Source organism: Xenopus laevis, chromosome 1L (assembly GCF_017654675.1).
Source record: "Xenopus laevis strain J_2021 chromosome 1L, Xenopus_laevis_v10.1, whole genome shotgun sequence".
In the NCBI taxonomy this organism is placed as follows: Eukaryota; Metazoa; Chordata; class Amphibia; order Anura; family Pipidae; genus Xenopus; species Xenopus laevis.
In genome coordinates this window covers 168,997,347-169,011,804 of record NC_054371.1, presented here as the reverse complement: position 1 = coordinate 169,011,804, position 14,458 = coordinate 168,997,347, and the positions used below count along the sequence as shown (strand labels likewise).

The following is a 14,458-nucleotide window of genomic DNA, read 5'->3' as shown; positions in this document are numbered from 1 at the left end:
TATATAGAAGGTGCTTTCTGGGAGAAATCCCTCTCTTCTCCTTCTGATGCTTGGGGCAAACCTTCCTTTTATTATATATGATACAGCTCTCCTTTATCTTACCTTGAAGTGGAGATGAAGCAAGTAAAAGCTCCTTTGTCCCGTGTGCCCTCCCCATCGTCCTCTTGTCTCCTCTCAGGCAGGGCAGGGGGTATAAGAGAATGTTGTCATGTGAATAGAATTGCAGCCACAGGAAAGAAGTAATGAAGGCCTGCTGGGAAAGTGATACAGTTCTGAGCTGCCAATATGAAGCTTTCCAATTACTGACTCAAGCTGGCATGGTATCCTTAAGCTACACACACACAGCAAATAAGATAAGGGCCATCTCTCCGTTATTCAGCGGCTGTTGCTGTTTACTTGTGGCATAGACGGGCATATTGATTTTATAATTACAGAACGAACAGGTTAAACCCTTAAATCACGTTGAATCATGTATTAGAAAAATATATTTGTCATATTTGAAATCATGGATATTGATGTATATACATTTTACTGAAGATATTCTCATCCTTTAAATTAAGAACAGACATTTGGCTAAAGAAATAATGCTGAATAACAACTCTCTCCAGTCCAATAGCAGCCAGTGCCTTGTCCAGGCTGTTGGAAGCTGTAGTTAAAGGGGTTGTTTACTTTTGCATTAACGTTTAATATGATGTAGAGACAATTTGCCATTGGTTTTCATTTTTTATTATTTGTGGTTATTCAGCTTTTTATTCAGCAGCTCTCCAGTTTGCAGTTTCAGAGATCATATTGCTACGGTCAAAATTACCCTAGCAACAATGCATTGATTTGAATAAGAGACTGGAATACGAATAGGAGAGGACCTGGATAAAAAGATGAGTAATAAATAGTAGCAATAACAATACATTTGTAGCCTTACAGAGCATTTGTTTTTATATGGGGACATTAACCCTAATTTAAAAGGTGGGAAAGAGTCAGAAGAAGAAGTCAAATAGTAAAAAAACTATATAGAATAAATAATGAAGACCAATTGAAAAGTTGCTTAGAAGTGGCCATTATATAACATACTAAAAGTGATTTTAAGGGCAGAGACACAAGCTCAGATTCGGGGAGATTAGTTGCCCGGCGACAAATCTCCTCTTCTTCGGGGCAACTAATCTCCCTGAACTGCCTCCCTGCCAGCTAGAATGTAAATCACTGGTGGGATGGCACTCGGAGCACCTCGTTTTCCGAAGTTGCTCAAAGTTGTCTCACAAGGAAACTCTGGGGCGACTTCAGAAATTGAAGTGCTCTGAGTGCCATCCCGCTGGCAATTTACATTCTAGCCGGCAGGAAGGCAGTTCAGGGAGATTAGTCGCCCCGAAGAAGAGATTTGTCACCAGTCGACTAATCTCCCCGAATCTGAACGTGTGTCTCTGCCCTAAAGGTGAAGTACCCCTTTGAATACCCTGAACTAATGTTGCTAAGGTCAAACGCAATAGAAAAATAGGGATGGGATATAAGCATTTCAGCTTCCCTTTCTTTCATACAGACAGACAGTATATAAAGAGGACCCTGCTCATTAGAGACAGTCATGTTAATTTTGCTCTCACTTGCCACAGGCACGTCTTTCCTTTCAGCATGATATCTGCTCCCTAAGCCCCTCTCTCCTTTTTCTCTGTCAGGTTTGGGAGCAATTTACATGCTTAAGCTGATGCAGCCATTGAACATTTCAGCAGGGTATCAGTCTGTAGCAGAAGCTGGAGTATTTCATGGTGCTCTCTTCCCAGCATGTGCCAATGGACTGCTGTCAGGAGCAGAGCACAATCAGAGAGATTAGCCCCATCTGCTATTCTTTTATCTCCAAGGGAGTTTGCTTTTCTCTCTGCAAATCTGCTGCTTCGGGCTGCTGTAGCTCCAATATCCACTATTTTTCTGTTTTTGCTGTTTTTAGGGATGAAAATTGGAGTTAGGATTAAATCTCTTTAGAGAGCATTTTTACTTTAACCTCTTCGATGCAAGTGTTGAGCAGCTAAAGTCATATATATATAATATATATATATATATATATATATATATATATATATATAACTTGTCAAGATGGACCAGCACTCCAGTTTGTTCAATCAAACGTGAATATTTATTTGAATAGTCACTCTCGTGTCCAACGTTTCGGCCCACATCTGGGCCTTTATCATCCTTGATAAAGGCCCAGATGTGGGCCGAAACGTTGGACACGAGAGTGACTATTCAAATAAATATTCACGTTTGATTGAACAAACTGGAGTGCTGGTCCATCTTGACAAGTTGCATAATACCATTTGACCGGGCACCCACCACGAACTGAGAGGGTTAAAGTGCAGGTACTTTCTGAAGCTTATATATATATATATATATATATATATATATAAATAAATATATGCTAACGTACCCAATTTCACTTCTGTTTGAGTCAAAGACCCATGGCCCAGTTGAGGAGAGAAACTGCAGCCAGGGCAGGGCGTGCAAGGAACAATAGATTTGCTCTCTCGTGCTTTTAATGCTTTTGGTGTGTGAATAAAAATGTGTTCAGCAGTTTCCCTCTCCCTCTTTAAACCCTCAATTGCAAATGGCTTATCATATTCTCTATGCATTGATTCCAGTAGACGTATGCTGCTTTGGGAATGTACTTTGGCTTTGGTGTAGCTCCAAAGAGCCATATATCTCATTAGCTGAACATACGGCTGCACTAATCTCCTTCTTGTGGATCACACACTTTTCTTTTTTCTATTCTTTTATTTAATATATGGAAGAATTTGCATGCAGTGCTTTTTTGTGCTCTTGTATGAGACAACATCAGACAGGGTATCACACAGTAATGCCTTCTAACAATCTGTGCCTTTTATTGGTAGGGATTACATTTCATATATGTTAGGTACTGGGGCAATGCTCATTTACATGAGCTAAATGTGCGTCAGACAGGTTTCCTCGATGCTTAACACTATGGATCTGGAGATACTACATCAGTTATACATTTATAAACACACAGTAAAGTCACCATCGTCTATTCCATAGATGATTGTGGAGTAGAATCAGATTGCTGTAATCCACTGTTAGGGTATTAAGTGCACGGGGGGCAAATCAATTCATAGTTTTTTAAATTCTCATAGTCCATGTGTCACTGGTTATTATATCTCGGGTATAGTTATGGCACCTGTTATCCATAATGCTTGGGATCTGGGGTTTTCCAGATAACGGGTCTTTTCATAATTTGGATCTTCATACTATTAAGTCTACTAGAAAATCATGTAAACATTAAATAGGCTGGTTTTGCTTCCAGTAAGGAGTAATTATATCTAAGTTTGGATCAAGTACAATGTACAGGTAAGGGATTCGTTATCCAGATCCCCATTATCCAGAAAGCTCAGAATTACGGAAAGGTTGTCTCCCATTGACTCCATTATAATGAAAAATCTAAATTTTTCAAAACAATTTCCTTTTTCTCTGTAATAATAAAACAGTAGCTTGTACTTGATCCCAACTAAGATCTAAGTAATCCTTATTGGAGGCAAAACCAGCCTATTGGGTTTATTTAATGTTCAGATGTTTTTCTAGTAGATTTAAGATATGAAGATTCAAATATCCGGAAAGCCCCAGGTCCCGTGCATTCTGGATAACCGGTCCCATACCTGTACTGTTTTATTAATACTGAGAAAAAGGATATTATTTTTACAAATATGGAATATTAGGATAAAATGCATACCTCCCAACAGTTTGGAAATAAAAAGAGGGACATAAAAATTTGCTGCGTGTAGCGTGACAACATTTTTGACCACGCCTGTTTTTGTGGTCACGCCCCCTAATTACCATGTTCATTTTACAAAATTTGGCAGGTTATGAAAGTCTGGACATATTTCTGTGTTTTTTTCCAATTATTACAGTTTTGCTAATGAAGGTGAATTGCCCTTTAAGCTGTGAGTCTAATTTTCCCAAGGGACCTCCTTATCTAAATTTTTACAATTACTTGTTTGCTTATTTCACAATTGTTACAAAGTTGCACCTGGTAGCTGTTATGGGCTCTCTGCCAAAAGCCAATTAAGTTAGAAACTTTATTTCTTTTCTGGCTGTTAGGTGCAGCGAAAGTCGTGACTTTTCAGTACAAACACAGGACTGCTGGTTGAGCTGTCAAAAGCGGGACTGTCCCGCTGAAAACGGGACAGTTGGGAGGTATGAAAATACCTTTCTGACCAGAATAGTGTGATGTCAGTGTAGCGCAAGTGTATTCTGTGACTTTATACAGTTAATTGCTGCCTGACTTAATCCTTAAACCCCATCACATACAGATTTAGCACAAAGGAAGCAAAATAGATTTATGGCAGTAAATATTTGGGATACTTCCTAAACAAATAATACCAAACATTCAGACTACTATATACAGTATATGTTATCCTTATAGATTACGTTTTAAACTGGGTTCTATTGCTCTGGTTTCCTAAGCAGTGTGTTTCCATGCGTTTCTAGTCAATTAATCTTTGTCATACATAATGTGAGGAGGCCTTCCTAACCGTTTTCTTAGCAGAGGTCTTTCCGCCTTTTTAAACTCCCTGAAGAATCTGTTAAAGCCATTGAATCTTCAGTCAAGAAAGCTGCTTTAAACTGTAAGCACAGTTGCCTTTTCTTGCTAATACTTTTAACAGTATTATGTGTTTCCCAGTTATTTGTCTAAGCCTAGTTCTTCTGCAGCTTGTTGGAACAAGACCTCACTGTGGCAGGGCAGTGAGAGGAGGGGAAAGGGCTTGAGTCGTGACAAGAGGCCCCATGCTTCTTGTTCTGGCATGGATTCATTTGTGGGTATTCATCACAAATACTGCACCTCCACTTGCTCTGCCAAGAATTTCTCGCACCTGGTATTAAATCAGCCAGTGCTTTCCACCTCCCGCTGCCTGCAGTTATGCTCTGCGCAGCACAGTTCTACGCTTGTTATTGCAATTTTGTTGAGCTCTTTTGATTTACAGCTGTTTTTACGACCGTTGAGACAGCCACAAATTGAGGAAATCTCATAAAACAGAGAGAAAACGTCTCCTTCACAGCTCCGGCAGAGTTCTGGCAGGACTGCTTTATTCCACTGAGCAGGATGTGTAAACAATATTGAGTCTCCAGAGTGACTGTATCAGTACAGCTAAGTGGTAACAGCTTGAAAAATGCCTTTCCCCCCTATTAGAGGTAAAACTTTCAATAGCCCGCCTGGCTGAACCAAATTGGTGACATTTTGCAGAAGGAAGAAGGGGGATAATCTGATATGCAAAAAAATAAAGCAAAGGGCAAGAGCTGGAACGATGTCAAAGAGTAAGCTGAACATAGGAGAAGCCATGGGAAAGCCAGCGCTGGATGCAGCCCCCTGTAATGGATCTTTCACACTTTATTTCCATGGCTTTCCTGTGCACTTCCACAATGCCTGAGTTTGTGTGTTTAAAAATGGAGGCCTTCAGATTTATCACTAAGATCCCTGTGTATAACAGATGGGCTGTTTGTTGAAAAGATGATTCAGCAGTAGAAAAACCATGGTGAACCTCTAATCTGTGTTAACTATTAGACACCAGGATATATCATGGAATTCTAGTCCCATCAGACTTCCCAAAGTCAGTAAGTTTCTGCAGCAAAAATTAGGGTACAGGCCTGGTCTATGCTGCACTACCTGGCATTTCAGCGTTTTTCTTCCTTTCGGCAATGGCAATGTGTTACAGGCTGCATGTGCTGCCGCAGGTATATGCGTTTTACAATATTATTAAATTCCTATGCGGGGTGGGAGGAATGCATAAAACGTAAAAAAATACACCCTAAAAGTGATAGTTCACATGTTGCAATAGTGCTTGATAACATTTATCTTTATTTACAACCATGCTTTATCCTAAATTGGCATTAGAAGGGAGGCAGGTGGATGGGGTGCACCAGAGTAGGCGCCAAGACCAATTACTCTGTATCAGGGGTCCCCAACCCTTTTTACCCGTGAGCCACATTTAAATGTAAAAAGAGTTGGGGAGCAACACACTCATGTCCCTGAGGGTGCTAAATAAGGGCTGTGATTGGCTATTTGGTAGCCCCTATATGGACTGGCAGCCTACAGGAGACTGTTTTGCAGTACACCGGTCTTTAAGCAACTAAAAATTACTTTCAAACCAGGAATTCAAAAATAAGCACCTGCTCTGATGCCACCGAGACATGCAAGAGGTTAGTGAGCAAAATGTTGCTCCCAAGCTACTGGTTGGAGATTACTGCTCTATACAGTAACCACTGCGTGTCTTATATAATACTGCTTTATACATTCTAGGAGCATAGGTGATCACAGAGACATATGAAACAAATACTGAAATATATTATAGTTAAGAGCACTATGGTCGCACCAATTCCAAGATTGGAATAGACCCAATACCACGTCTTCAAATGTTTATACTAGTAGTACATAAAGTGCATGCCCTAGTCTGCAACATTGATAAAATGGAATCATCTGCAAGAAATGATGTTACTTTCAGTTGCAGGCACGGATTTGTGGCGAGGCCACAAAGGCCCGGGCCTAGGGCAGCAAATTTTAGGGGTGTCATGCCACCCAGCCGCATCCCTGCGGAGCACTGGGGACTCAAATCTCCACTGCTTGGGATTGCGCTCGTGCATGCGCTCGCGAAGCGTCAGGTGCGGTACATGTGCCTCGGCGCCGTAACTTCAAATCCAGCCCTGTTCAGTTGTTAATGCTGTACATTACCCAACCATTTTACCTCAACCACAATACTCACCCCTGGACATTCACTGCAAGATCCAGGGCTAAATTTAGATCCATTTCTCCCGTAACTTTTGGAACTCGGCTCATCCAATTGCCTGACATTTGGCACATTCCACCCAAAGGAATTTTTTATTCTGGGGAGAACAATGCTTTTATGACTTGGCATAAGACTTAAACCCCCGTATGTATTAAAAGGCACTACGTTTGCCCAGGACCTGTAACCCACGGCAACCAATAAGATTCCTCTAGTTAAACAGGTGATTAGTAAATTCCACGTGACGATTGGTTGCTAGGGGTTACTACCCATGGGCAAACATATTGCCTTTTATTACATAAACCCCAAAAATGCCTTAAAATAGGTAGCTTTTAGGCAACTTGCTCACTGAAGTTTTACTCAAAAAAAACGAATGGATCCATGAAAGTGTAGAAGCCTGCCTATAGAAGTCTTGCTGAATTCATGTCGCTCTCTTTGTTGGAAATACTGTGGAATTATATTAAAACAGTATCCTAATGTTATAGCAAATTGAACTTGACCAAGCGTTTGTCAATTCCAAGATCAGGGTGTGATTCCAAAATAAAATTAAAATGCAACATTTAGAAAAAAATATTGTTTGAAAAGTGGTGTAACAATGTATAGAACCTGCCACTGAACATGTTTTAATGAAATGAATGAACAAGAGATGTTTGTTTAATCAGAGCAGTGAGATTGCTTGTGCTGAGCAGAGGGTACTATGTGTGTTGCATGGGGGGCAATAAGTGTACATGGTTTTGCTTTCATTTAATAGAACAATATTTTCTAGCAGTGCTGTGTAGCTTTCATTGTGTCCTACTCTGATTGCGCCATACAGTGTAATGGCCATGGTCTGACTTGTAGAAAAATAAATATTCCACACAATGAATCTTTTGAGACAGGTTGTTGTAAAAGTTTTTTGGCCTTGAACAAGGCTGCTTGAGTGGGTGGTTGAAATAACCTTTTCAAGACCAAGTTAAAGGCCATCCTGCCTGTCAGTGCTTTTAATTTGCTTGAATTCTTCCAACTGACCTCCAGTGATGAGTATAGTTGTCATGACTTGTGTGAAAAAAGTTCATTTGTTCACCCATGTTAGGAAAGTCTTGTATAGTCTCATTCATGATGGATGGACATGGTCCCTACTGCTGTCAGTTGCTGCCCTAATTATTTCCATGTTTGTGTTGCAAGTCACCCATGTGTAGCTCCTTACTCTAACCCAGTAAATCTTTGTTTTTTCTCAGGGGACCCAAGTTAATCACCTTTGTGACTGATATATTAGTTTAGAACTAATTAGGCTCCTTGTTTCAATGACTTGTTTTCTCTTGTAGGAATAAACCTCACATTATTTCTGGGTCACGACCCATTGGTTAAGAATCTGTAGTCTAGGTGTTTACTCACATGTGGTTCTATTAATGGCGCTTACTACATACATTGTATTACAGGCATTGTGCACCTTGGTTGAGCTGTACAAATGGAAATCTAGAAACATGCAAAATATTCATTATATTTTACCCAATATGTAGAAGTTAAAATTGCCTTTCATCCATCAGTTCTGTATTTTTCTTCATCTTGGCCATCCATCTCTCTCTGTTACTGAGAATGTCTATAATGCTGATGTGAGACTTATGCTGAAGACTGTATTGAAATGCCAAGCTGCAATGTTAATCTGACACTGGTTTCATTTCTTCCGGTTTACTAGATTGTTATGAAGTACAAGCAAGTATTAGCAAGAGAACAAAGAGAATAGAACATGACCAGGTACATAACCACAAGTCTATGCCACTAATTTGCTGTCTCTTTCTTCCCCTATAGGGCTCCAATGTTGGATCTGAGACTCTATTCTCACCAGCTGTCTCCACAGGTAAGCAAGTCAGAAACAAATTCATTTCATATTTGTGATCTGATGTGACATTGTTACTCGTGATTCTCTGTTTATTTGAGCAAATTGCCTTAATAGCATGTCATTCAAAGCAACTCCCCAATGTATGTTAATTAAGCATATTCAATGATTTTAAGGTTATTTGTAATTGCAATTTAAATCACTGCTTGTTACTCCTTTCGGTTCTCTGGTTCTGACTCTTGAAGCATCATAGAAGAATTCTGTTCTCTTCCCGGTCTGCTAATCAATTGGCTTCTGCAGTGTTTAAAGGAGAAGGAAACTACCAAGGCATTTTATTGCCAATAGATTAGCCACAAAAGTTAAATAAAAAAAAACACAATTTTTATTCTTTATGATGCTTTTCCATACCCGAGTAAACAGCTCTAAACACTGTATCTGTTTGTTTCGGATAGCAGCTGCTGTATTAGCTTGGTGTGACATCACTTCCTGCCTTAGTTTCTCCCTGCTCGGTCATAGCTCTGAGCTCAGATTACAGCAGGGAGGGGGAGAGGAGCAAACTGAGCATGCTCAAGCCCAAGCCCTGGAGGTTTCAGCTGAAAACAGTTAGTCTGATACAGAAGCCCATGTGTACACAATAGAAGGAAAGAAATATGGTGTTTCCTTTGACAGTGGACTCAGAAAAACATTACCCGTTGAGGGTTTACTGGTGTATTTACGTAGACCTTTCTGATAACGCTTACACAGTTTTAACTTTTCCTTCTCCTTTAAGTAGTCAGAATCAGTTTTGCAGGATATAATAAGTGCCAGATTCAATGTAATCACATTTACAAATAACTTTAAAATCACATTTTGTATATTGGAAAGTTTCTTAGAATTGCACCGTCTTCAGTATGTAAAATTATCTTTTTCTTAACAGATTTCTGGGACACACTGCAGCTTTGTATAGTAAAGCCATTTCTTTTGTACCACAATTATTTATTTCATAATTAAGTATATTTATTTCTCTTTCAATAGGCTGGGCAAATAATATTAAATCCTACATAAAGTTTGCAAATTAAACTAAATGATCTCGAATGACGTATGGATTTTTTCCCTGTCCCAGAATGCCTTGCATTTAGTGCCTTGGCTAGTCGGATAGTGCTACTAATCTCCCGTCTGTAAGATGCCGGACTGTAGGGTTAATCCTGATTTCCAGCTTAGTTGTCTCTTCTCCTTCTTCTTGCTATGCACTAATAACATGAGATACATTCTAAGCTTCTTTAGCATATGTCATAGTTTGACACTTGAAATGTTTTTCTTCTGGGAATATATGATAGGATACATAACAGTCTCGGATAACTCGTACATACCAGCTATTTACCATCGAATCTGAAACGCAGTGAACACAAGCTGTAATGCAAAGGGCTTCCCATTCTCATTTACCATTTACCAAAATATGTTGTCATTCTGAACAGGGATGGTTACTGGTTTGTGTGTGTTTATGTAAGAAATGCCCTATTGTTCCTTGTACAGAGGTGTAACTACAGAGGAAGCTGACCCTGCGACTGCAGGGGGCCCAGGAATTATAGGGGCCCCATGAGGCCCTAATTCATATAAATATTTGTAGAACAGCCATTTTGAAGGCCTGAAAAATAATTTGCTGTGGGGCCCAGTAATTTATAGTTACGCCACTTTCCTTGTTGCCCATGTTCCCCAATGAATAGTATCCTCCTGTGGTCTGTTGTCATGGAAATGGTAGAATTCTTGCTTAGAAATGCAACTCCTTTTAAATATTGGTTTGCTCTCTTTAACCTAAGGAAGAAAAGCTAGATGAAATGTCTGCTCTCAGAATTCAGTGGATCAGTAAAATGCCATTTGCAAGGGTGTGTAGCATAGTGCCGTGCCATACACATGCCCCCTTTTTTGCAATAAGGCTTATACTATGAACATTCAAATGGTTAAAAGGCATGTAAAGGCAAAAAAATAAAATCCCATTTTTACTTTAATGAAAAAGAAACCTATCTTCAATATTCTTTAATAAAAAATTTTTAAAAAATGTGTAAAGTTTTTATAAGAAACCTGACTGTATGCAGTGAAATTCTCCCTTCATTTACTGCTTTACTGTGGATAGGAATTGTCAGATGGTCCCTAACTGCTGGGCAGGGAAATAATCATACTTATGAACAGCAGGGGGAGCTCCTGCTTATTTCCCAGCTATGCAGAACTCAAGCAGCTTTGTTTGTTTCCCTGTAGAGCAGTCAGTGACTGTGTAGAGATTTGTATTGGATTTTATTTTTGCCTTTACATCCTCTTTACTGTTTCCAACTCCAGCTGATGGGACAAAGATCATGGAGCCAGATTTAAACACATAAACTGGGATTCTATTTGGAGGCTTATTTTGCTGCAGTCACTGGTTCTGCAGAGTTGGAGAAAGTTTGTATTAAACAATACAAAAATGATAAAATCCACATTAGATTACATGACAACACAGTACCCAGTGCAGTCTGCCTATTCTGATTATTAATCAGTCTTGCTGTATCAGCTTCTGGCAGATATTGTTTGTGCTGTTTTGATAATTTATGACAATCCCTAAGCAGCCCAGACCACATTGAGCATGTGCATGGTCTTGGTCTTGAAGATTTCTTCTTGTTTAATACTGTGTGAACTTTGTCAGTACTGAGAGTATATAGTACCCCGTAAATGCAACAGCACAGACACACACTCTCTAAATTAGGTGATTGAGCCACTCCAGGACCTGTACATTCCTAACAGTAAGTGGTTGCCTCAAGTTCTGGCCCCTTCCTAATTTTAAGAGATGCCAAGGTTTAATCTGATGGCAGTACTTGGTCATTTACTTAAAAATACCCTCTTGTTAGGGATTGTGACTGTTGGGCATACTTTTAAAACAATCTTTCCCGCCCTATACTCCTGAAAATAACCATGGAGTAATTTAGACATTTGCCAGATGAAAGTATATTGAACACCTGAGAGTGAACCTTACCAACCCCAGTATTACAAATTATTGCCGAGAGTAACCTAGTTCACTTGTGAATAGAGAAGACTGCTTCAGGCTGCTACAGTTTTAGGCTAATCCAACAATTAATATGTAGTATCATTGAAAAAACTGCACCGCAAATTTATTTTCATTGTCGTCATGCTTTAGTGTCTGTGGTATAACAGGTATAGCATTGAAGTCCAACTTATAGCTCTATATGTATTGCTGAATTATAACTAACTAATTATAACTAAAATATAATTAATCCCTATTGGAAGCAAAATCAGCCTATTGGGTTTATTTACTGTTTACATGATTTTCTAGTAGACTTAAGGTATGAAGATCCAAATTATGGAAAGATCCGTTATCTGGAAAACCCCAGGTACTGAGCATTCTGGATAACGGATCCCATACCTGTACTAGAATCTGGTAGGTTGGTCTGGTGGCATGGCTCAGGCTGGACTTTCCTATACCTGTTCTTACTAGTGTTTGGTTTTTCTCATTACTGTCTATGCTGGTAGACCCAAAATGTCATGAGAAAATTAGGTAGGATTTCTAGTGAATTGTATGCATTGTCTTTATATAAATAAACCCCATCCTGTGAGCCCTTTTTGTGACTGTTTTATCTTACCAATAATGATCAGCCCATAATGCAAGTGAGGTTACCCATGTACTGGTAATCTGATAAAGTGCAACAACCAAAGGATTGGAAATATGGGGTGAATTTAGTTTTTCTGCTTCTGCTCAAGAAATCACAAAAAGCATACATTTTTTTCATAATAAAAACAATAGGCAAAATGTATGTTCAGCCTATGTTGGGGATGATTAAGGCGAGTAAGACTTGATAGCACCAATGTGTATATATATATATGTATATATTATAACATATTCTGCAGTATAATGCAGGAATCAGAACACTGCTTGGGAGCCAATGTGTGAGAGATGGTTTCCATATTGGTCAGAACAGGAGATGATGGTGACAGAGAGAGGCTGGCATGTTGCATTACACAGTGATTAGGATTTAGTGCAGAGGCAGAGCCGGGCCCCATATCTCCAGCAGGGGGATATCAGTGTGCCAGTTGCACAGCATGGCTGTAACTAATAGGCAGCTGCATTCCGCTCAACAGTAATTGCTTCTGGAGGTTGCTCCTATCGATCTGTTGCTGGGGGTTCAATATGAGCACCAGGGCCGTGTTCATGATTTAATTGCTGTGATTAATAACTCACTCAGAGGCCTGGATGACAATCAATAGAAATAGTAAGTGACAGTCGGCAAACCTGACTCCCTTTTCTGTACAACATTTTGTGGTTTGCTCTTCTCATTTCAGCTCTTGAGTGCCTAGTAACCTATGACAACAAATAGGCATTATTAGTGAGCAATATGGCTGACAAATCACAGTGTGTGTGGGGGGAATATGCAGTGCATCTGCCATCCAGAGTGGCTCAGCTTTCTGAGCAGATGCATTTACAGTGTATTATTCATCTAAATGTAGATCAGCTATCATTAAAGAACACTCCCGCCCCCCCAGAGGAATAATCTAATGCTCATTTCTGAGAGGGATAAATACTTATATATGACTGTCCTAAGCACAAGCCATATGGAGATATATGCACACGCTCACATCTCCTCTTCCCCCAAGGTGTCTCCTCTCCCTCTCCGTGCAGCTTAGCTTCCTTCATCAGTTTATCTCTGTCTGCAGCTTGTCTTGGCCGCCAAGCTTACACCTCAGGTGCTGCATTTACAACCTCTTTGTGTGAATGAGCTGTAGGAGCCAAGGGGAGGGAGGGCGGGTTTCTATGGGACCTTCTGATGTGTGCCATTTTGTAGACAGAAAGGGACAAGACATGACTGCACACTTCATAGCTTCTTTGTGAGGGAAAGTATAAAAAACAAAATACACAGGAGCAGAGTGCCACATTTAATAGATATGCAGCCAAACTTAAAAAGAGGACTTCTACCCCCAGCCCTGGACTTGGGGTGAACATTATGTAACCTTGCTCATTCTCTTTACTGCTGAATACAAACATATCTAGTAATTACACAAAAGATTGTTGTGTATATTGTAAAATGTGTATTGTAGAATATTTTCTTTCCAATTGACCTCTAATGCTAATGACCCAAGCCAAATAACTTCTATTTCCACCTTAAACCTCATATGTAGGAACCAAGGGGCAAATTCTCTAACCGGCGAAAACTCGCCAGGCGTAAATTCGCTAGGACAACGCTAATTCACTAAAGTGCGAAGTTGCATCCAGGGCGCTGAATGCTGGCAAATTTTCGCTAGCGTTACTTCAGCAATCAAAAAGAAGATGCGCTAACGCCGCCTAATTTGCATACGGCGGGAAATGATAAAGTTACATGAACATTTTGCAGCAAATACATTACACAAGTCCAGGGAACGTTAATAAAGACAATAGAGTTGTTATAATGCCCTACACATGAGCCCACTGTATAGTTTATGTTCCATATGTTAGAAAATGTAGGGGGAAACCCGGTTACCCAAAAAAAAATTTTACGGACCTTTGCAGGAAAAGACACCAGTGTTTTTTTGGGACTTTTTACAATAAAAATTGAGGAAATCCTATGAACTCCGTTACACTTCGCCTGGTCTGAGCTGGGAAGGCAAGTCTGGCGAATGAGGTAACGTTCAGTAAAATCCGCATTTTAGTGAATTTGCAGAGTTACGTCTGTTTGCCAGAGCGATAATTTGCCTGCCGATAAAGTGCAAATGATTGCTAGCGTCTGTCTCTTTCGCTAGCGAAGTTACGCCTGCACCCAATAGGAAGCGCCTGAATGATTTTCGCTAGCATTAGTCACTTCACCCTTTAGTGAATCTGCCCCCATGTCTTGGGAATGCACTTCATGTCATCTTAGGCATGAAACGATAGCAATAGGTATTT

The 14,458-nt window shown here is 39.8% G+C and overlaps 1 protein-coding gene across 11 annotated transcripts in view; it reads left to right on the top strand.

The window, feature by feature from the left end:
- LOC108716118 (autism susceptibility gene 2 protein) overlaps positions 1-14,458 on the top strand; it is a 312,040-nt gene that overhangs the window by 274,989 nt on the left and 22,593 nt on the right. For all 11 annotated transcript variants that reach the window (XM_018262260.2, XM_018262255.2, XM_041567109.1 and 8 more), the window contains one exon: positions 8,556-8,604. In XM_018262260.2, the coding sequence (XP_018117749.1) occupies positions 8,556-8,604 (49 nt within the window). The remainder of the gene's footprint in view (positions 1-8,555; positions 8,605-14,458) is intronic.